The sequence below is a fragment of the Vigna unguiculata genome, chromosome 7, assembly GCF_037176805.1.
Source record: "Vigna unguiculata cultivar grain cowpea cultivar isolate G323 ecotype 2 chromosome 7, ASM3717680v1, whole genome shotgun sequence".
NCBI classification, from domain to species: Eukaryota; Viridiplantae; Streptophyta; class Magnoliopsida; order Fabales; family Fabaceae; genus Vigna; species Vigna unguiculata.
Window position 1 is genome coordinate 294,301 of NC_140798.1, and position 22,719 is coordinate 317,019.

Sequence of the window (22,719 nt, forward strand, 5' to 3'; positions counted from 1 at the left end):
TTAATATATTATTATTATACAATTTTTATTATTTTTAAACTACACTACAGATTATTAAATAAATTCAATATCTCATATATTAGTAAATTGAAAATTTCATTTTATTTAAATCTTATTTAGTTTTATAATTAAATTAAACAATGAATAGCATAGTCTGAAAGAAAAGTTTGTACCACTAAAAATAGATTTCAACGCATATAAACGCGTATTTAGATTTGTTCCATTATTCTAATGTTTGAATCATTTTTTTTTCTCTCTAATGAAAGTTATTGGTAACTTAATTTAAGTGCAATATATATTTGGTAGCTATAATATTTTGGGATTTAATTAAATGTTACCTGTTATTTTAACTTGTAATTTCATCATTGATAATGACATGTTTAGAATCAAGTTTTGTTGAACGTAAACAACTTTTTTTAAAATTAACGAACTTGATATTTTACTATCGATACTTCAGAACGTGTTATTTTTACATTCAACATTGGTTTAATGAAAAATTCAAAAATATATAATAAGTCATGAAATTCTTATTTGTAAGATGTACTCTTCATTTATATTATAGTCTTAAAAATAAAGAATACATATTATTTTAAAAGAAAAATATTTAATTACAATGTAATTTCTTCTTAATTGATTATCTTATCATGAATTAATTACAATCTCTTACTACATATTTAAAATGAAAATTTATCTATATAGCTTAGATGTCTTTTATTGCATATATGGATTATGATGGTGTATTTGTCTTTTTAAAATGACATATATTTAATATGTAGTAAATAATTCAAATTATATATCTTTTTTGATAAATAGTCGTTTTAACATCTTAAATATTATCCTATTACATTTTTAAATATGATAAAAAACAACAAATTTTAATTTCATTAATTTTATATAAATTTGATTAATAGTTATATTAATTAAACATGAACTTCATTAATTGTACGTGTCTTTTAGCAGAATATTTCAATATGCTAATTCTTTATAATAAAGGACAAATTTATTATATAACATAGATCATAAAAGAATATAATAGCGATATTAAGAGTAATTAAGAATAATATATCTATAAATGATTACGTAACCACCAATTAAGCTATACAGTCTTTGATGTAAGCAACTATTATTAACAAATTAATTATCTCAATTTGTGTACGGATTTTGATGCAAGTAACGTATTTTTGATAGATTAGTTATCTGAATTCATATAATAATGTGTTTGCTTCACGCAATAAATTAATGTAGAAGAATTCCCTTATTGCAAGCAATTTTTTGGAACATGTCTTCTCGTTTATATTTGTACAAAGCCTTGATTGCAAGTTTTGTTTATGCTAAGGTTAAAGTGTGAAAAGGTTTAATACCAAATTAGGTTACTACTTTTAGATCCAAAGTTTAGTTTTGCAATTATGGATTTTTCTAATTTTAATACAAGCTTGCATTTTATTATTAAATATGCGTTTGATTCTCAGATTGAAAGTTTAAATTCAAATTTATTTTGTATTAAAAATCATAAATAATATTTTGTGAGTTTTTGTTCTGTTTTATTGAGTTCTAAATAAGAATTTATTTTAGAACAAAATCATAATTAATAATAAAAATTAAGTTTAATTAGTCGGATAATACTCACTTTCATTTAGATGTGTCAGTTTGGTACTCGTTTTTAAAAATGTGTCAATCTAGTCCCAACTTTTGAAAAAATGTTTTGATTAGGTTTGTTTCGAACAAAAATTACTAAAGTCGTTAACTTAATTCATGATTTTTTCCACTCAATTTTAATATAAATATCAATACTTAATTTTGTAAGTCATTTTAAATATCAAAATCGTTAACGGTATCAAAATTTTTTGTTGAAAATGACCTGATTGAGACATATTTTCAAACTGACATATCTAAATAAAAGTGGATATCATATGACTAATTAAACCTAAAAATTATAAAATAATAATAATAAATAATAAAAGCAAAATGTAAATATAAAATTTGTTTAAAAATTTATTTAATTTTTAATCGATTTATCGGTACATAGTACATAGTGATAATTATCCATACATATGATATGAGAAGATACATGATGTTGGATGTGAGAGTGGATCCATATCCATATCTTATGATATAATGATATGATATGATGGTGTGAGTGGCAATAAAGAAAGAAAAGAGCTTTACTCATTCACTCACTCACTCAGTTGTGAGAAGAAAAGAGACTTGTCAAATCAACATTGGATAAAGGCTCTTCACTTTGTTTTCTTTTTCCTCAAACCCCCACTCTTTCTCTCTCCCAAACTCTTCTCCAGGTTAGGTACCATAAATAAATCCTTATCATTTTTTTAGTATTATAAATTAATAAAAGAAGATATTTTAATGTATTATAAATTTGCATAATTAAGAGAAAGTGTGATGAAAAAATATGCATATGAAAATATAAATTGGTAAAGAAGAAAGGGTGGCACATGGTGATGTGGATTTCGTGTGGGTTGGGCAAAGGGTTGTAAAAAATCAAATTTCCACTTCCTAAGTAACCTTTCTCTATCCAATGGGCTACAACCAAACAAACCAACATTAAACTAAAAATTAAAACCCATTCTTATGTTAGAGGTTAGGTGTGGGGTTGCTTTCATCACCCTATTTATCAGTTTATGTCTATTTATTATTGCAAACTTTAAAAAAATACACTTTTTATTTTATTTTTCAATGGTCATGTTTATTATTTTTTAAAGTTTCTGAAGCAGAAGGAAAAGGACCCCTATTTTTTCTCTGACAGGAGAGCTTTGTGATGGGCCCACTCGCTTTATAAATGAGTTTTGCAATATTAGTAAATATCATAAATAAATAAATGCCTATTTTTTCTTCAAATATTATATACTGCAGTTGGGCATCGCAATGGATTACTGGGGGCCCACTGCAATCATTGTGAATTATTTATGTTTAGTTCACAAGAGTGTCGTAAATTCCTAATCCTATCATCAAAAGAATTTCATATTACATTCTCACACAAAACCTCATCTTCTTAACAATTCTAAATAATTGCGCAGAATTATCCTTGTTAATGTAATACCAGTGATTCTAACTAGTTATGTTTTCTCTTGGAATTTATAGAAAGATATAACTTTTGATAAATTCTCCATCTTATATGAGTTATCTTATATTTTGTATTTTCTTTCTTTATAACTTGTATAATCTTTTTTACTATATAGAAATATGTGATATAAGTGTACAAATAAATTTATCTTTTACATGAATGGAAAAATTATAAAGGAAAAGCATGTTGAGATGGTAGAAGGAGGCATGGAAGTGACAAAAATATAATATAATGGCACAACCATTTCTGATTATTTTGTGCCCTTCATGGCACCTCCTCCCCACTGTCAAGTCCCAGAGACCACAATCAAATTTTTCATTAGTCAAAGTAACTGTTCACCTAATCCCAGTTTCCTTTTCTTTTCGTTTTTTACACAAACTGTGGATTCCATTCTCTTTTACTTTATCATTCATACTAAAATATCTTTTTCCTATTTCTTAATTATTGAAAATTTTGATTTTTTTTTTATATTATAAGGTATTAATTGAACATAGTATTTGGTGTTTTTTTTTTTCTTCAGCAGTGGCTTGTAGTATGACTAACAGTATCGCAAATAATTAGGCATATTCTGTCAGGTTTCATTTAAAGGGCCTTGCTTGGTGAGAGAAAGGAGCAGAGATTTTCACTTTTTCACTTTTCCTCTTTTGCTTTTGATGTACTCCAAAAGATTTTTAAGATTAAAATAAATAAGAAGAAAGAAAATTGTTTTTAATATTCCAAATGCAATAATAATTTATTTACCCTGTCTGTCTCTTCTCCTTCAAGTGATTTCTTCACAGGTTCCCCAATCCTCACGAAATTCGAGATGCCACGACCCTTCTTCCTTCTTCTGCAGCTCCATCCTGCATTTTCATCAGTCCACAGTCACCATTAATTTTTGTATAATCTAACGCATATAATATTGTTTACACATATTCAATGCTTCTCCATCTTTATCCATTCCAGAGTTCAATGGATATTAGGGAAAATTATAGAAGAAGAAAAAGGAGGATCGAGTATTCATGAAAAGATGAGAAAATTTAAGATAGCAAAGTTTCATACTTCCTTGTCTCCTTTCAAGGGACCAGAACGTTGTGAGTAGTAGCACGATGCCAAAAAAAATTTGAAAGTTGCTGGGTCGTGTAACTTGTAACTTCTCTCTGCACTTTCTCAATCATGATGAACCAAACCAACACTCAGAAGAAAATAAAAAAAAGAAAGAAAAAGTGGTTCCTATTCAAAACAATTAAAAAAGAAAGAAAATTCTGATCATGGCAGAAGCATAGTACTGACATTTGGGAAATCGAAGCAAAAGAATCTCTCGGCGCCATGCATGCATCCTCAGGTGGTTTTCTTTTTTCTTTTTCAGTTTTATGAACTTTAGAAATTTTTTAATTTCAGCTTTTCATTTTATTACAGATCATATTGCTGTAGCAGCAGCTTCTTACACTTACACGGTGCGAACCAAAAAAAAAAATTACAAAAAGTTACTTCTTACAAATTTCCCTTGCTAACAAAAGAAGGGAAAACAAAATTAAAAAAAAGGGAGCCTCATCCGATATTTTCTCTTTTATATTTTAATTTTTTAAGTTCAGAACTAAAAAAAAAAAAAAAATAACAAAATTTTTTTCTATGGTTTGTCCTTGAGAAGAGAGGCCAATCCGGTAACCACCTTGGTCCCTCTCTCGACGCTCTTCGGCTTCACCGCTGGCGGTTGCCACGCCGTAGTAGGTGATGGCGACTCTGCCTTCTCCTTGCCGGAATCAGCCACGGACTCGGTCTCGTTCTTCGGCGGTAACTCGCCGAAGATCAGCTCCAACTCACCGCAATCGCTCTCCCTCGACGCTGCATCGCCGGAGTACATTGTTTCCGGCGGAGCTACGGCGACTTGCACGGAGGAGGACGGGGGTTGCTTCTCCCTAACGCTAGACGGAGAGAGCCACTTTGCGAGCATGTAATCGCGCTTCCTCCAGGGCGGAACGTGCATTCCTTTCTTCTTCAAACTCTGCTTTGCCGCTTCGGAGACAATCGCCACGATCTGCTTCAGTCTCTCAGATTTTCCAACGAAGATGAACGGCAGCGATTGAAGAATTGCCTTGTAAGTTCCCGTGGATCTCGCCACCTCAAACTCGGATCGAAAATCCACATCCACGATCAACCTCTCACCTTCCACAATCGCATCTATGAATTCGTATTCACCTGAACCAAAAACGAAAACACTCTCAGTCAGCCAAATTCAAATTCAACTCCAAATCTAAACTCAAATTGAAATTCACAGTTGATTAACAGTACCAGCAGGACACGACGAAGTTTTCTCCCATTTCGATTTGCAGATGGAAGAATCGTAACCGAGAGCAGAGGAAAGTGCTTCTGCGACTACCTTTATCAGATCGTCTTTCCTCTTAAACAACTTGCCATTTTTCTCCACGATTCTAGCCACGTCAGCTAACAGGTTCCTCTCGCCTACACTCGCGCAGGGGATCAAAGTCTGCTCATCACAAAATCAAAATTGTCATAAATCAAAGAAACTGTAGTAAAATTAAAATAAAATTGGACTGTAATTGAGATTGATTATCCACCTTGAGCGATTCAGCGGCGTCTGTGGTGGATGATTCTGGTGGCGGTGGCGCACCAAAGAGATCGAAATCCTCTTCGTCGGAGCTATTTACGTTGAAGCAGTTGCAGCGGTTGCGACCACATTTCGGTGCCGGAGGTTGTTCCTCCATGAAATTCTGCACCATTTTCGCCAAGCACACCGAGCTCGGTTCAAACTCTGTTGTCACATCTTTGTTGTTCTTCGGTAACTGACGGTCAAAGACGAACAACCGTTTCAGCCGCGACTTCAACACCGACTCGTTCCGAACAACCACCGCGTCCTTCACCTTCTCGGAATCGATGTCGATTGCAATCGGTTGAACCTTCATCGGAGCCATGCCTTTCTTCTGTTGCTACTCCTTTTTCTAATTTTTTTTTTCTCCAAAAAAAAAAAAACCCAAACCCCTATTCAACACACATTCACCCTTCTAACTTCCTACACCAGTCAATAATAAGTCACGGATTGGGCGTGTTCTTCATGAGAGAGGAAAGGTTAAAAGAAAAAAAAATAGAAAAAAGAAATTTTAATTGGTAATTTTGTATGTACGGTTTTCTTTTCTTCTAGGCTAAGAGAGTGAAGGTTTCAAGGTGAGGGTTTTTCATGGAAAACATGGCGACGGTGGTCGGAGAGACGAGCATTGGTCATCGAAGGGGAGTTTTGCGTCGCCGGAGTGTTCATTCTCCGGCGGTGAAGAAGAAGAAGAAAGGTTTTAATAATTTGTTTTAGTTTTTTCTTTTTGTGTGTTTGAAATTGTTCTGGATTAGGTGACTTGGTGGGATTGGATTTTATAACGAGTCAAGGTTGCTGACATGGACATTCTCACGCCACGTGTGCCCGACGTGGCACCAGTCGTTTGGGCGATGAAGTTTGATAACCGCACCCAGTGTGCACGGAAAGGTTTCTCGACTGAACGACGCGTGGTGCGAATGATTGCCTCAACTCTGAGTCAGTGAAGTTACCGTTCAGCCCTTGGCTGTAATAAAAAACACCCACCTTCATTTCATTCATTAACTGATTGATTGATCATACTGCTTTTTTCCTTCTTTTTTTTTTCAAAAGAAAATAAAATTATATAATTTTTAAAGAAAAAAAAAAAACTAATGATGCGTGAGAGTGGAGAGATGGAGATCTTTATGGCGTGTATGTGAAGTCCATGCTGTCATAGATGTTTGCGCCTAAAGTTTTCGACACGTGTCCACGAAAAATAGTTTTATACTATATTTTATTTTCTATAATCCATATAAAATGAAATACTTGTAATTTGAATGATCGGAAGGCATCAATTTATTCATGTCACCAGCACAAACTATATAATATCCATAATACTTAATAGTATACAAGAAATTACTAGAATGTGTCCATAGTATTTTTTTTTATATCCTTCTTGGCATCATATTAGGAATATAAGTAACTTAAGGTCTTAAAATATATTTAAAATATCCTGTCCTTTGTGTCAATACAATTCATGAAGTTCATAACATGAATGTGAGGAAACAGAGTTTGAATTGTAAAGATGAGACCAAAAATTTGTTATAATGTGGAATTGAAGTATTCCCTTTGTTTGAAGATGATTAAAAGAGTTTCCTTTACCCATGATGAATTTTTGTTGCAGGAATGATGATAAACCCTAGATCATCGATGCCCTAATGGACTTCATTCATGCTGCAATGATAGTGTAGGTAGCTTATGCGTCATTTTAGCAGTGTGGACCTTTTCAAATTTTCATGAGCATGGAAAGTTTAGGTTGAAAAAATGATGGAAGGAATTGTCGTTTATGAGAGTTAAAATGGTGAAAACAAGAGTTATTACAGACCAGGATTGAAGAGTACTCTACCATTCTACAATGTCGGGTCAATTTCTCATCATATTTTTTCACAGACACATCATTTTGTGCAAATAATATATCATTCTTATGAGTAACATAATTCACTTAATGTGAATTGGGGAACAAGAATTGAATGGAATCTTTTAGGGAAAAAAGAAAAAAAAAAGAGAAAAGTGAGAAAAAAGATGAAAGAGATATTTCATTTACCTTGCATTTCTTTTGGCAAAAAGAATAACAAAAATGAGGAGATAAGGTAAAGAATGATGAAGCTGAGCTTCATGAGTTTCATCATTTGAATCACTCACCTTCTCTTTTTGTTTTGGAAAAGAGAAAAAGAAAATTGTAAAAGGTGTTAAGAAGTAAATTTTAAGTCTAACTCAATCTCACTAAAGCCGTCCTTTAAAGTGAGGTTCAATCATGTTTAAAGTTCAATTCTTAACATGATATCAGAGTCATAAATTAAAGTCTAAACAAAATTTATTATTTGTTTAATCTACTGTTCTACCTGCTATCAAATCATATCTTACACTCGATATGTATATGATTTGACATGAAACGGTGTGTTAGAAGTACTACATTAACTAAAAATAAAATTAATTTATAATATATTAATACATACAAATCTTATCTTACAAATTAGTTTATAAGATTGAATTAGACTTAAAATAAAGATCCAAAATTATGCTAGTAAAGTTTTGTGTTGAATGAAAGAAGCATTTAGCAAAAACTTGAAAATGTAATGAATGATATGCTCCATTGCAATTGAACACCAAAACTTATGTGGCCCAGCATTCATTGGTAACATCAAAGGAACAATATTGTTTTTCTTTTTGGGATTTTTTGTGTACCACTATGGTCTGTAGATGAAATCACAATGTCCCTTTTCTGAACCTTAACATTTCACCATCTTCATCTTTAGCTCATTGTCTGTGCTACTTCATTCTTGAACTTGAGTTTTGGTGCTAACCATTGTGTTCCTTTCGCACATTCAAATTAATATTTACATCAAACAAACCCTATGATAGTACAAAATGCATGCAGAGTGGACCAACCTCGATCGATGTTCAAAAAGCACCTCACTTTATAACAAAATATTTTAACTTTTTTAACATAAAAGTAAATATCAAATGGTATTTATTCATGAATTTTTTTTTTCCTTTTCATAATTTTGGTGCATTAAAATATTGGAATGATAAATTTTAATTGTGAAGTTGCTTAGGTTGAGGCTATGGTAATTAAGGAATTGCATGACACAATGAGGCCTAAAGTAATTAAAGCTTTAATTAATAGTTTTGCACAGACACGTGTGCACGGCACATGACTATGGTTAATTAATATCCCAAAACATTATTATTTGTTTTTAATTAAAAAAAATTAACTCACAAAGCTTGTGAGAGGTAATTCCATGATCCTTTCACTATTATGGTGTTGAAAAGGGAAACGGTTGGCAATTAGTGATGCATAATGATGTTGAATGGATTAAGCTATTGTGACTAAGCCCATTGGATTTATTTTTTCATGATGGAAGACATTTGATGCCTCTTTAGTGAACATCTTTTGATGATGTCTGCTGAAATTATTGATTTTTCTTTTTCAAAAATTCCATCTTTTGCTCTAAATCTTTTCGGAACATGGGGTGGTTATTACCTCCAAAGATAAAAAAAAAATACTTTTTTTTGTGAATTGAACAAAAGTTTCACTAATTGGTTTGGTGCATTATGGAGAGGTCCTATATTTCCTTAAAATTTACAAATTTCATCGTTTGAAAGATTCACGTCGACTACAAATAAGGCCAATTCACAATATATAAGTGGGTGCAATCCTCACCTTATAAGCCAGTTTTGTGGGGTTGAGTTAGGCTTAAAGCTCACTTTTAACATGGTATCAGAACCTGGTTAGAGCATATTCTAGCAAACTTTCTTGGATATTATATTTCACCTAATGTCAGGTCGCTAACGAACCATCCACTAATTCTTTGTCCCACGCACAAGATGAATATACCTCAGCGTGAGGGGGTGTGTTGAAAGTCTCATATCAACTAAAGATAAAGTCAATTCACAATATATAAGTTGATGCAATCCTCACCTTACAAACCGGTTTGTAGGGTTGCATTAGGGTTAAAGCCCACTTCTAAAATAAGGTAATGTTATGTATTTAACCTTGCTTTCTTATGAACACCATAAAGAATTGTCTTTGGAGATATAAACTATAGAGAAGAATTACTTGGTGGTTCCTAAAGCTTTGGTGCATGAACTTCTTACTCACATGATGCCATTTGGCCCAATTTCATGGGTTGTTTTATTTTATGTAATAAAATCTCAATTATTATTAATAATAATTATTATTATGTTTCATGGGATGGATTGTACACCACATTCATATGTGTGGACTAGACCCATGACGAATGGCACAATTGTGAGTTGATTGCATTATTAAAAAAATGTTTGTGTTTGTTTTTATCAATTGGTACAAAAGTTGGTGTGTAAAATAAAAATACCTCATTTTGCTATGTTGATGTATAAAATAAAGAACGGATAATGAGTCATGAGGACATAAAGGTTAATGAAAATGAAGGGCGTGTGAAACATCATACCTAGTCCTCACCAAAACCATTTCTTACTTTTTTTTTTTTGTTTTGTTTTCTCGTGTCAATGGCCTAAACCAAAACCATTTAGGTTTTTTTTAGGGTCCAAGGGTCACTGTTGATAATGAATCAGTGGGCCATTCAATTGGGTTTATGGATTGGGCTCATTTGATTTCATGCAATGGAAATGTAAAAAAAGAGTGTAACTAATTTCAAACGATGTGGGGACCTAATAATAATTGGTACTCTTGTGCTCATTGCAATTCCAATATGTGGCAATCTCTCGGCCAGAACTTTTTCTTCTATCATTATCCAGGTTTAATTAGTCGAATAATACATATTTTTGTTCATATATGTCAGTTTGATACTTATTTTTAGAAAGGTGTCAATTGAATTTCAATTTTTTAATAAGTATTTTAATTAGGTTCATTTCAGAAGAAAAATTATTAATGCTGTTAACATTATTCATAACTTTACTTTAATATAGATATTAATACTTAATTTTGTAAGTCATTTTAAATATTAATATCGTTAACGGTGTTCATAATTTTTTTTTTTTATATAAGAGACTTAATTGATGTATGTTTTCAAAAATTGAGACTCAATTGACACCCTTTTAACAACGAATATCAAGCTGATACGCCGGAATCAAAGTGGGTACAATCAAGCTGATCAAACCTTATCCATTACCGTTCGATTTCCTGAATTGTTTTTGTAACATGTCCTTTTTTCTTTCTTTCTCTTGGGCATATTCGGTGAATTTCATAATAAATGTGTGGTTTGGATATTCTTTTATGGCTCTCGTTCTAAAATAAATTCCAATAAGAGAAATATTCTTAAAAAAATAATTCAAAATATGATGGTTATCGTTTCAGTGAGAAAAAGTGTTTAAAAATCCTCGTACTTTTGAAGGCTTCATCTCAGTTTGAGGGAAATCAAATTTGAGGCATTGTAAAAGACCCCTTATTTCGTTCTACTTTTAGTCGTTTCTTTAAATTTTACAGAATTCAAAATTTGTTATTCTGAATTCATTTTTATTTGAAACGTGTTTCTTTATTAGTTTGAAAAACATAACAATTGTAGAGCTAAATGTAATGCAATGTTTTGTTCAAAATAGTTTAGAAGTTAGAAGATATAGGTAACACGGTCCAAAAAATGGGCCATGAACGCCGCACTAATATAATGGGCCCGAGAATGGCATACTGCTTTGATGGGCCTCAGTGAGCATAGGAGTATGTGTTATTAATGTTCAATTGGACTTCAGACTTTTTTTTTATGTTTGAGGGTTTTTTGAGTTTAAAGTTTATAGAACAACTTATAATCACAAATCTGACTTCCATCATTACCTCCAAAATCATTTTTAAAATGATATATATATATATATATATATATATATATTAGTTTTAAATTAAAAAAAATGAATGAATATAATTTTTTTAATTTGGTAAAAAGAAAAATTGTGTGTATTTTTTGGTTTTTACATTTTGTTATTTTAATAATATATTTTAATATTATTATATATAAATCAATGATTTTATGAATTATTATTGTTGATTTAATTATATATAATGATTAGTTTGATTATTTAAATATATTACTTATTCAATTAAACAATATTATTTATCCTTATATATTATGATTTGTTTGAATTACGGAATAATTTGTATTATTATTGTTATTTAAGTTGGTTAATTAACAATAAATTTAAATTGATGTAATTAGGTTGAAATCATTCTTTTGTCATTAAGCTTTTTAACTCTGGATTAAACATAAAATTATAGAGTTTAAATATTATGATACACAATATTTATTGAATAGAATAAATATAATTAAATTGTAAATAATTATTTTTTAGCAAAATACGAAGAGCTGGCGGCAAAGGAATAGTTAATATATGTCTTTTTAATACGTCTACACAATGATATTTTGAAAGAGGTTTAGATATTTGTTACCAGATTAAAAAAAATTATATTCATTTATTTTTAAGCCTTTTGTTCTCACAAGGTCTTTTTAAGCCTTCAGAGCGCAGTTCATCCAAACATGATTGTAAGTTTAGTCTATTTCTATTATTACTGGTAATGTACATGCATACATATAGTTGTTAATATTGGTTTCTTGTTGATGCTTCCGATAACCATTGATAATTTTGTCCGATCACTTTTAAATATTTTGTGAGCATGAAGTTTCGTTTCACAATCTAGTAAAATTGTATGATTCTCGGTTTAAAAAGTTTGAAATATATATAGACACAAACGAGACTAGAATGATGGTACTCTTTGGTTTGTCCCGGTATATTTTATACTATGGGTTAGTTATACTTGTTTCCTACATTTAAATTATGTAGGAAACACCCAACTTCAAGTTGCTTTTACTAAGTACGTTTGAAAATTAAAATTAAGTAGTTATTATGTTGAAGCGTCTTCAGTGGTATTTTATAGTTATATATTTATACTTTTCGTTTACGTGTTCTCTAACACAATTATTTTGTCGCTGCTACCAACACCCAACTTGAAGTTGCTTTTGCTAAATATGTCTAAAAATTAAGTAGTTATTATGTTGAAGCGTCTTCATTGATACGTGTTTTGTTTATAGTTATATATTTATACTTTGTTCTTTAACATAAGATTTGGATGCTAAGTTTGTTAAATAATACTTGGTGAAGGGCCGAAAGAAGTATCTGGTGACAAATGAAAAATCACAATGTTGGACCCGTAGAATTACATTTGAGTGTTATCTCACATACATATGGAAGAAATTTTATAAGGACAATAGTTGGTTGCTAGTCACGGTATAAGACTTAAGGTAGAGAATAACCAAACTCAAACCAACATAATCTTTTTAACCTAATAACATTCATATTTTTAAATTTGGCAAATGGTCTTTCATATTAATATTTGAGTTTAAATATGTCAATACTAATATTTGAATTTAAATATGTTATAATATTTGAGTTTAAATATGTTATAATATTTGAGTTTAAATATGTCAATAGTATAAATAATTCAAACATCATCTTAAAATATATTTAAGATATTTAACATGTCAAGAAACATTATTATAATTAAGTTAAGAAAGAGGAAAACTATAATTATTAATTTCTAAAGTTTAAAAACTAAAATATATTTAAGCTTGAAATAAATACAAATTTTAATTTCAACGTCCATATTTTGGATACTAAAATATGTTTAACTCATTTTTTATCTATTCTTGTCTCCAAATTCTTACATGAAAAAAAAAGTATGCCCATTTTTATTTCTTTAATATTTTAAATATTAATTGAATATTTGTTTTACAAAAAAAATAAAGATAATGGTAAAAAAAACCACATTACGAAGAATTAAATATGAAAATAATACACAAAGTATTAAATATGAAAATAATACACAAACTTAAACTTAAATAAAACAAATCAATAAGTTTAACTATCCTTTCCTTACATAAGGTAAAAAAAAAAATCTATAAATGTGTATATTGTGATGATACTAAATAGATGTAAACCCTTAAATAATACACAAACTTAAATAATAAATCAGAAGTAAGTTTAATTATCCATCCTCATGTGGACATGTGAATATCTATAGATAAAATTTGTCATAAATACTAAATAAAATTTGTGAAGAATATTAAATAAGTGTCAACAAATTGACATATAATAATTACTAATAAATACTACTAAATCTTATTTAAGTATTTTTGTTTTAGATTTAAGTGACTAAAATAAATTTATTGGTAGAAGAAGTATAAATTAGAAATACTATTTAAAAATAAATTTTATATTTCTTGTTTATCTAGACTATAAAAAAATATTTTATAAAATGTTAATTTTTTGAAATTTTTATTTGAACAAAATTTTATTTAATTTGTTTTTGTAAAAGGTTAAATTAATTTACATTACTATTTTGTCAAATTTATATATATATATCCACAGAGAATACCATTCAGAGATACCAGACAAATAATCAACAAAATTTTTTAAACACAACAGATAACATCCAACTATTACCATCACCCATCCTCATCATCTACGCATCTTCTTACTGATTTAAATATTATTAAATATTAAAAAAATTAAAGTAAAAAATATTATATATTGTTAAGTATTAAATATAGAAATATACATCTTGTTTTTTTATTAAATTTCAAATATATAATTTAGCTTTAAAAGTTCATAGAAAAATATAAATTTATATTTTGTTTTACCTGACAAAATTCACTTTATATAAGTTTACTTTTCCAGTAAAAACATCAAATGTGTCTTTATAAATAAATTAAAGCACTGATGACCAAATGTATATATTTTTTGGATTACCTAGTAAAAACCAAGTATAGAAAAAGGTAAACTTATCAAATATGCCTTGAAAGCAAATTTTAAGAGAACTTTATAATATTAATTTTTTTAAACGAATATAAATTATATATTTTTTTATATTCTTAATAATTTATTAAAAGTGTATAGAATACAAATTAGAATAGGTAATTACTTGATAAGAATGTTTCACTAATTTAAGATGGGAAGACAAAATAAAATGAAGTTGATTACCTTATAAAAATGTTTCAATAATTTAAAATAGAATAAAATAATTTGAAATAAAATAGAATAGAAAGTAAAATAGTTAATAAATTAAAGATGTTAACAAAACAAGTACAGAAATAGAAGGATAGAGATGATTACACCTAGTCAATCATTTCCATCAATTGCAGTTTCAGATAATGTCGCCACTCGCCACAACTATTCATTTGTTATTATCTTACTTAATATTTTTTTCACTACTATTCATGTAATTTCCTCTTAATTTTTTATTGGAATTATGGTCTTACTTGCTACCTAAACATTTGCTACACAAGTAAAAATGAAAAACACTACCATGCAGTATATTGGTGGGATATAAATAATAAAATAAAGAAAAAATTAATAACTATTTCTTCTTCATAGAATAACCTTAAATAAACACTTAAAATATACTATTCATGCTTTTGTTCTACCCAATGATACTTGGTCCAGTGGGTGGCGTTATACCCGGCGGCGGAGCACTTGGCGGCGGCAAAATCTCCGGGGGCCGCGGTGGATCCACTTCCGGTGGTTGCTGTGGCACCTTCTCCGGCGGCTTCGGCAGCGGCGTTTCAATCCCGGGTGGGGTCAGCGGGGGTTTTGGGGCATCCGGTTTCGGATTCGGGTACGGGCCAGGAGCCGGATCCGTGAATATTTCGGGTGTGGTGACTATTTCGGGTGGTACATTGGGGTCGGTTTCCGGGTCAGGGGTAGGAATCACGGGTTTCTCACTGGGAACGGGAGAAGGATGAACTTTTGGCAGGGAAGGGATCTCGGGTGGGACCCGTTGCGAGTGTTCGGATATTTGATTGGGTTGAGGGGTGAACATGGTGATTTTGTTGGTGTTTGTGAGGGAAATTGAGGATGGTGGAGTTTTGGAAGTGAAAAGGGTGTGGGGAGAGAGAGGAATAATTAGGGTTCTTATCTTGAGGGTTTGTGAGAGAGAGGATGAGATTAATGTGGACATTGACGAAGACATTCTCTGTGTCTTTTGTGTTTTTGGTTTTGGTTGTTCTTGAATGTCCTGTGTTGTTGTTTGCATGAAATAGTGGGAAATGGTTCTTAACTTTACATGCATGGAGAAACAGATGTGAGTGTTAAAACACTCCAACGCACACCGTAGGATGTTCTTTGCATGTTTTTCACTCACCACGTGGCAAATGGAATCCATAGGTGTAACGTAATGGTGATTTTGATTTGTAATTTTGTTTGTCACTCTTTACCCCTTTACGAGAAACAAAATATTACATGTTCACGTACAAAAGATTAATTCACCTTGAAATGATTAGCTATTTGGATTAAAATTATGCTGGATTTGTGAACTAAGAAATCTACATTTGTATACATTTATTTGCTAAAGGAGCGGTATTATGAAAACGTGAAAAAAATAATTATGATCATCACTTTTTCCATGAAGATTGAGTTTGTTGCATGCTTTGATATTACAATTCAAGCAACTGTCAAATTTTAATTTAATATTTGTTATTGTTAATAGTAGTTTCTCTTTAAGAGTGATAAATACTTGAAAGAAACAAAATACATTGATTTTAAATATTTATCACTTAAAAAGAGAATAAAAAACAGAAAATGTGTATAATGAGTAGACAATGATAATAAATAATGTAATTAAAGGTTTTATGTCCAAAATATTTATGGTAATGTTGAGGGGATGAGTAATATAAATAAATCTTTCTTAATAATATTTTTTATTTAAGGAATGATGTTGTTATATAACATGCAACTACTCACTCTAATTTACTTATATAAATTTTATTTAATAAAGGATAATAACTTAATAATGTGAAGGCATGCTACACATTTAAAATTTAATATTGAATCTTCATACAATGACGAGTCAAATAGAACAAATGTTAAACTATTTTTCAATTTCATGATGATTAATGTAATTTATACAACGGGTTCAATATAAAGTTACCTTATGTATAATTATTAGATCACAGATATATTAAATTATTTTTCTCTATTCTCACTTCATCAAAGATATAATATTCTTTTAATAACTAATTAAATTTTAAATTATGCAAATAAAAAATTTATACGATGAATAAAACATGTAAGATGCAACTGTTTCCATTCATCAAGATTACATCCTTTAGAAATAAAAAAGAAAAGAAAATTTCTTGCAGACCGAAAACAAAACTATCAAAAGAAATAAAAATATCAAATTATTGTTGAAAAGAACATTTTTAAATTGCTTTAAAATAGATTCAAACAAGTTCTTAAAGTCTTTCTTTAAAAAAAATTGAGCATAAAAAGAAATATATTTTAAAAATGTAATTTTCTTGTTGGATGAATGAAAGTAAATTCATAGAATCATCTCCAAACACATAATAATAATAATAATTATTATTATTATTATTCTTTAACGGCTTTCACGTGATTTCTTCTGTTTGCTTTTATTTGCTTCAACGTATGCAGCGTACCATGCACGGAGATCCAGAGTCACAAAAAGTAATATATTGTAATAAAAATCATTTTAATGAGTTAAATGTGAAACTAAAAATAAATTAAAATGAAAAAGAAACTAAATAGAAGCTTTGGAAAAAGTTAGTACCCTAATAATACGGTTGGGTTCCTCCCTTGAAGACAAAGAAAATGTCCCTCATCTTTTTAAAAAGTAAAATTAAAAAAAACCCTTAAATTCGCCATCATTAACAAAATTGACATTCACCATTTTACCCTTCCCTCTCATTGGAAACGGTATAAATACTCTCAAGGCCACATTTCACTTTCACAGTTTCACTCACTTCACTCTGCTTTCCGATCAACGATTTTCTTCACACACTCTCACGCTTCGCTCTCAATGCACTTCGGAACCTGTGCCGCTGGTGCACCACACCGTTGGGTGCACCTTCACCAGCAACACGGAAACAGAGAATGGATGCGAGTGAGAGCGACGGCGCGTGGAGGAAAAGAAGACGGAGACACCTCCTACTTGGAGATGTGGAAGAAGGCGGTGGAGAGAGAGCGGAAGAGCGCGAACTTCAAGACAATCGCCGAGCGCGTGGCCTCGACACGTGAGGAAGGCACTGCGCATGACGATTTGGAGAAGAAGACCAGCGAGTTCAACAAGCTTCTCCAAATCCCTTCCGAAGAGCGCGACCGCGTTCAGCGGATGCAGGTCATCGACCGCGCTGCCGCTGCCATCGCAGCCGCCAAGGCACTCATTCAAGATCGCGGTACTGCCGGTTCTGGCGACAGCGACGGCGGCGACGGCGACAACGGCGACCGCGAACGACAGCGCGGTATAACCGAATTACCTGTTTTCGATCTCTTTTGCTTCTTTCTTTCAGTCTTTTACATTATCACTCAATAATCAAGAAAGATAATTAAAAATCAAGAAAATCAAGAAATATAATTAAAAATCAAGAAAATTAAGGTTTCTAATATTTTACATACTGCAATTAAATTTTGGTTGCCTTTTTTCTTTTATCTGCGTTGATAATCTTGGAATGCGGCCGCGTTCTTTTATTTTAATAAAGAACGGCAAACACAGTAATAAGGAAATCAATGCTTCTGTAGCATTGAGGTTGCATGGTTTGTGAATTGCCTGAATTTTGAAGATTGCAATATAACGTGCTGTGAAGATTCTTTCGTTGGATTTTCTTAATTAAGAAATGGAGTGGTTTAATTTAGTTTTATTTCTAACGGAAGTGTTACTATTGATTTCTTGTATTCTAGTTATCAAAATTTGAAGTTAGCACTGAGATTGAGGTTACATGCTATATTAATCTAATATTCTGTGAATATGCTATTGTGTTTATTTTATTCCCTAAGAAATTGATAGTATACTTGAGAGATGTTATTGGAAGTGTTGATTTCTAATTTATTGTTTTTTTTTTTCGTTTGTTTGTTAATTATGTGATAGAATTGGATTCGGGAATCGGAGTGCGGAGTGGAGTTATTCCTGTGCAAGAGTCAGCAGCTCAGGGAAATGGTGTGCCTGGCCCTGATTTTTGGTCCTGGACTCCTCCCGTGGAGAGCGACCTTCCCTCAGGTGAAGACAGTGGGTTGCAGTTAAATACTAAGGCTTCCGTTCGTCCAACTTTGCCCAGTGCAGTTGTGGAGAAGGAGCGGACACCGCAATTTCTCTCTATTCCATTTGAGAGTTTACTTTCTCGGAGCGAACAGAGTGACACTCTTCCACCATTTCAGTCACTTTTAGAGGTTGAGAAAGCGGAATCTGCATCTGAACAACAGTTAAGTTCCTCGTCACTTACCCTGGAAGAGGAACAGTTACTTGGTGAATCTTCTTCTGGCTATGCCGAAGAAGCAGCACATGCCCTTAGTGAGGCCAATAAATGGTCACCCATTGGAGTGAATCCGGATGGATCAAGATGGTGGAAAGACACCGGAATTGAGCGAAGACCAGATGGCGTGATCTGCAGATGGACAATGACCAGAGGTGTTAGTGCAGACACAGAGATTGAGTGGCAAGAGAAGTACTGGGAGGCTTCTGATGATTTTGGCTATAAGGAACTTGGTTCTGAGAAATCTGGCCGTGACGCATATGGAAATGTTTGGCGTGAATTTTGGAGAGAATCCATGAGTCAGGTTAGCAAAATTTGACACATTTAATTTGCGTCTAAATAGCTTTCTTATTTAATTTGACACATTTAATTTTTCTGAAATATGATTAGTGTATTTCTAGAACTCATCATTACTGCCTCCATTCAAACTCTCTGTGATTGGTCTCTACCGTACCTTGCCAATTATTGATGCGTTAGCTTTAGTTGTAGCCACATCAGTAAATAGGTCTTGGACAACAGATTCGTTCTTTCATTTCAGTATAATCATACGATGTATGGTTTTGGCATGCAGGAAGATGGGCTTATGAATTTTGAGAAAACTGCAGACAAGTGGGGAAGTAATGGTAAAGGTAATGAGTGGCAGGAAAAATGGGGGGAACGCTACAATGCCGCTGGTCAATCAGAAAAATGGGCAGACAAGTGGTGCAGTATTGACCCAAACACACCACTTGCTCCAGGGCACGCCCATGTTTGGCATGAAAGGTAATTGTCAATAAAATTATATTGGAATTTTAATGCTCTTTTTAAAGAATTCAGACCTCACTGTTTAGAATGTTTAATAATCTATTGAAGTGTATATCTTTGTTCAAGACTCTTGGACTGCAAATGATACTTTGCACAGTTTATGCGTTTCATGTCAACTCTGTCTAAGCTTTATGAATTGATGAGAGTATTTTAGATTTATTTTTCAAACAAGATAGATGTTCAAGCTTTATGCAATTTGTTTTTTCCGTGAAGCTTGATTTTTTGACATGATTAAAAGTTGAAAGAATATATTATTTGCTTGCATTGCGAGGGATCTGGTGTGTGTGGTTTGAGAATTTGATGTTGAGAATTTGATGAAGAGAAATGGTTTTGGCAGGTGGGGCGGGAAATATGACGGGTATGGTGGGAGCATAAAATACACTGACAAATGGGCGGAACGATCAGTGGACGGTGGATGGGAGAAATGGGGTGACAAATGGGATGAAAACTTTGATCCAAATGCTAACGGCGTGAAGCAGGGAGAGAGCTGGTGGGAAGGTAAGCATGGAGAACGCTGGAACCGAACCTGGGGTGAGCATCACAATGGCACTGGTTGGATTCACAAGTACGGCAAGAGCAGTTCTGGGGAACACTGGGACACACACGTCAATGAAGAAACCTGGTACGAGAGATTCCCTCATTATGGCTTCTTTCACTGCTACGAAAACTCCGTCCAGCTCAGGCAAGTTCCCAAACCTTCTGAAATTCAGCAAGTTCCCAAACCTTCTGAAATGGAAGTTCCCAAATCAGAGATACAGCAAGTTCAGGAGCCTTGATTACCCAAAAATCATCTTGTAGAATAAATACTGTGTTCTTGTTTCCGATACAACAGACAATGATATATACATACTCTATTTCACTCGTACAATTTGTTTCACTCGTACATAATCACGTGCTAGGTAAAGCATTACATAAATTCGTTCATTACCGGTTTCAAAAAGAAGTGCAAAACACCCCAGAATATTCGTTTATTAATATTAAATAAATATGATTTTTAAAATATATTATTCGCTTAAATCTATGTTATATGGCACTTCTACTTTAAAAAAAGTCATCCAAGAGGCTTTCCTTGTTAATTAAATTATAAAAAAAATCATTTGTAATAGAATGCAGGGAAGTTATGAATACACTGAAAAGATACATCTTTTAAAATTGAAGAGAAATTTATGGATAAAAATGATTAAAATAGTGTTTATGGATAATAATGCAAAATCCAAAAAGGAAATTTAACTAAGATTGATTAAAAGCAAAATATTTTAAAAATTATGGAGGGTAATGTATGGTACTAAACTAGTAAATAGAGAAAATCCAAAGGGGCTGCAATTGAAGTGATTGTGTGCCACAAGTGGCGATTATAAGCTAGCGTCAGAATGGATATGTGGTGCACATCCACCAATATGTCTTTCTCTCTTACCGCATAATCCTTACTTACACAACTCTACCAACAATTTTCTCTCCCTCTCCTGTTTTCATGACATAAACAATCAACAGTTGCTTTCCATTTTCCACACGCAATGTGCCATTCATTGCAACTGTAGTATTATTACCCTTTCTTCATATATATCAGTTATGGCCTCCTTAATGCTGAGTGGAGCCCAGAATCCAAAGCTCATCACTGGCTTAGCCTCAACTGCTGTTAACTTGAACGACAAGTGCTTGTTCAACAAGGGTGTGCTGTCTCGTAACAAGTTGAGGGTCAGAAAAAACATGAGCCTGAGATGCAGCCTCTCAGCCTCAAGGCCTGCTTCTCAGCCCAGGTTCATCCAGCACAAGAAGGAGGCATTTTGGTTCTACAGGTTTCTGTCTATTGTGTATGATCATATAATAAATCCTGGGCACTGGACCGAAGACATGAGGGATGAGGCGCTGGAGCCTGCCCAACTCTTCAGCCGTAAGCTGAGGGTGGTGGATGTCGGAGGTGGAACTGGCTTCACAACTCTTGGAATAGTGAAACATGTGGATGCCAAAAACGTCACAATTCTTGACCAGTCACCCCACCAGCTTGCCAAGGCTAAGAAGAAGGAGCCCCTGAAAGAATGCAAGATAATTGAGGGTGATGCAGAAGATCTTCCATTTCCAACCGATTATGCTGATAGATATGTTTCTGCTGGAAGGTACGTAACAACAGTATTTACCTTGATAACAATCTAACCAATCATATAGTCTAATAACGATGATCGTTGTTCAGTATTGAATACTGGCCAGACCCGCAGCGTGGCATTAAGGAAGCCTACAGAGTGCTAAGGATAGGGGGAAAAGCCTGTGTTATTGGTCCGGTCCACCCAACATTTTGGCTGTCTCGGTTCTTTGCAGATGTGTGGATGCTGTTCCCGAAAGAGGAAGAGTACATTGAATGGTTTAAAAAGGCTGGTTTCAAAGACGTTGAGCTGAAAAGGATCGGTCCAAAATGGTATCGTGGGGTGCGCAGGCACGGTCTCATCATGGGTTGCTCAGTCACAGGAGTGAAGCCTTTGTCTGGAGACTCTCCCCTCAAGGTACGTACAATATTGCTTTTTCTTTCTTCTATGTTCTGTTGTTGTAATTCTACCTAGTACATGTTCTGAAGTATGTTTTCATTTGGCTTTATGCAGCTTGGTCCCAAGGTAGAGGATGTGAAGAAGCCTGTAAATCCACTGGTGTTTCTTTACCGGTTCATCCTTGGTGTAATTGCATCCACTTACTTCGTACTAGTACCAATCTACATGTGGATCAAAGACAAAATTGTTCCAAAGGGCATCCCCATTTAAGATTGGAAAAACGTAGGAGGAAACTTAGTTCTGTGCCATTGCTAGCTTTGTCTGTTTTTGTTGGAGAGGATTTTACTGAGTTTAATTTGTATCTGTCATTTGGCAAAGAGATATAGAATGTGTGATGTGGTAGCCTCTTGTTCGATCAGTAAAATGTTGTGCTTCTCTTTTGCTTTGTTTTTTTGTACCAAATGTACACGACTGGGTTCTTAATTTGACACTAAAAATATTAAAGAAAAATATTGGAAACTTCACTTAATGCAACAATAACCATAATTTGACACT

The 22,719-nt window shown here is 32.5% G+C and overlaps 3 protein-coding genes across 3 annotated transcripts; 2 read left to right on the top strand and 1 right to left on the bottom strand.

The window, feature by feature from the left end:
* Nucleotides 1–4,445: 4,445 nt before the first annotated feature.
* Nucleotides 4,446–6,405, bottom strand: LOC114192248 (uncharacterized). Its single transcript, XM_028081906.2, has 3 exons — nucleotides 5,638–6,405; nucleotides 5,351–5,546; nucleotides 4,446–5,257 (listed from the first exon to the last, which is right to left on the bottom strand). The coding sequence occupies exons 1-3, from the start codon at nucleotides 5,989–5,991 to the stop codon at nucleotides 4,689–4,691; spliced, it is 1,119 nt and encodes a 372-aa protein (XP_027937707.2). The 5' UTR covers nucleotides 5,992–6,405; the 3' UTR covers nucleotides 4,446–4,688.
* A 10,955-nt stretch (nucleotides 6,406–17,360) lies between these two features.
* Nucleotides 17,361–20,555, top strand: LOC114192066 (protein LIKE EARLY STARVATION, chloroplastic). Its single transcript, XM_028081637.2, has 4 exons — nucleotides 17,361–17,878; nucleotides 18,502–19,187; nucleotides 19,455–19,645; nucleotides 20,025–20,555. The coding sequence occupies exons 1-4, from the start codon at nucleotides 17,437–17,439 to the stop codon at nucleotides 20,461–20,463; spliced, it is 1,758 nt and encodes a 585-aa protein (XP_027937438.2). The 5' UTR covers nucleotides 17,361–17,436; the 3' UTR covers nucleotides 20,464–20,555.
* A 552-nt stretch (nucleotides 20,556–21,107) lies between these two features.
* Nucleotides 21,108–22,605, top strand: LOC114190003 (2-methyl-6-phytyl-1,4-hydroquinone methyltransferase, chloroplastic-like). The gene is made up of 3 exons (XM_028078741.2): nucleotides 21,108–21,801; nucleotides 21,876–22,182; nucleotides 22,279–22,605. The coding sequence occupies exons 1-3, from the start codon at nucleotides 21,257–21,259 to the stop codon at nucleotides 22,432–22,434; spliced, it is 1,008 nt and encodes a 335-aa protein (XP_027934542.1). The 5' UTR covers nucleotides 21,108–21,256; the 3' UTR covers nucleotides 22,435–22,605.
* Nucleotides 22,606–22,719: the final 114 nt, after the last annotated feature.

What these genes read in the sequence shown, in the direction of transcription:
- LOC114192248 (XM_028081906.2), bottom strand. Translation starts at nt 5,991, where the DNA reads ATGGCTCCGATGAAGGTTCAACCGATTGCAATCGACATCGATTCCGAG. An exon ending in ACGCCGCTGAATCGCTCAAG is followed by an intron (nt 5,547 to 5,637) that starts GTGGATAATCAA and finishes TGTGATGAGCAG; the next exon opens with ACTTTGATCCCCTGCGCGAG. An exon ending in AACTTCGTCGTGTCCTGCTG is followed by an intron (nt 5,258 to 5,350) that starts GTACTGTTAATC and finishes TTTTTGGTTCAG; the next exon opens with GTGAATACGAATTCATAGAT.
- LOC114190003 (XM_028078741.2), top strand. Translation starts at nt 21,257, where the DNA reads ATGGCCTCCTTAATGCTGAGTGGAGCCCAGAATCCAAAGCTCATCACT. An exon ending in AGATATGTTTCTGCTGGAAG is followed by an intron (nt 21,802 to 21,875) that starts GTACGTAACAAC and finishes ATCGTTGTTCAG; the next exon opens with TATTGAATACTGGCCAGACC. An exon ending in CTGGAGACTCTCCCCTCAAG is followed by an intron (nt 22,183 to 22,278) that starts GTACGTACAATA and finishes GGCTTTATGCAG; the next exon opens with CTTGGTCCCAAGGTAGAGGA.
- LOC114192066 (XM_028081637.2), top strand. Translation starts at nt 17,437, where the DNA reads ATGCACTTCGGAACCTGTGCCGCTGGTGCACCACACCGTTGGGTGCAC. An exon ending in CGACCGCGAACGACAGCGCG is followed by an intron (nt 17,879 to 18,501) that starts GTATAACCGAAT and finishes ATTATGTGATAG; the next exon opens with AATTGGATTCGGGAATCGGA. An exon ending in GGAGAGAATCCATGAGTCAG is followed by an intron (nt 19,188 to 19,454) that starts GTTAGCAAAATT and finishes TTTGGCATGCAG; the next exon opens with GAAGATGGGCTTATGAATTT.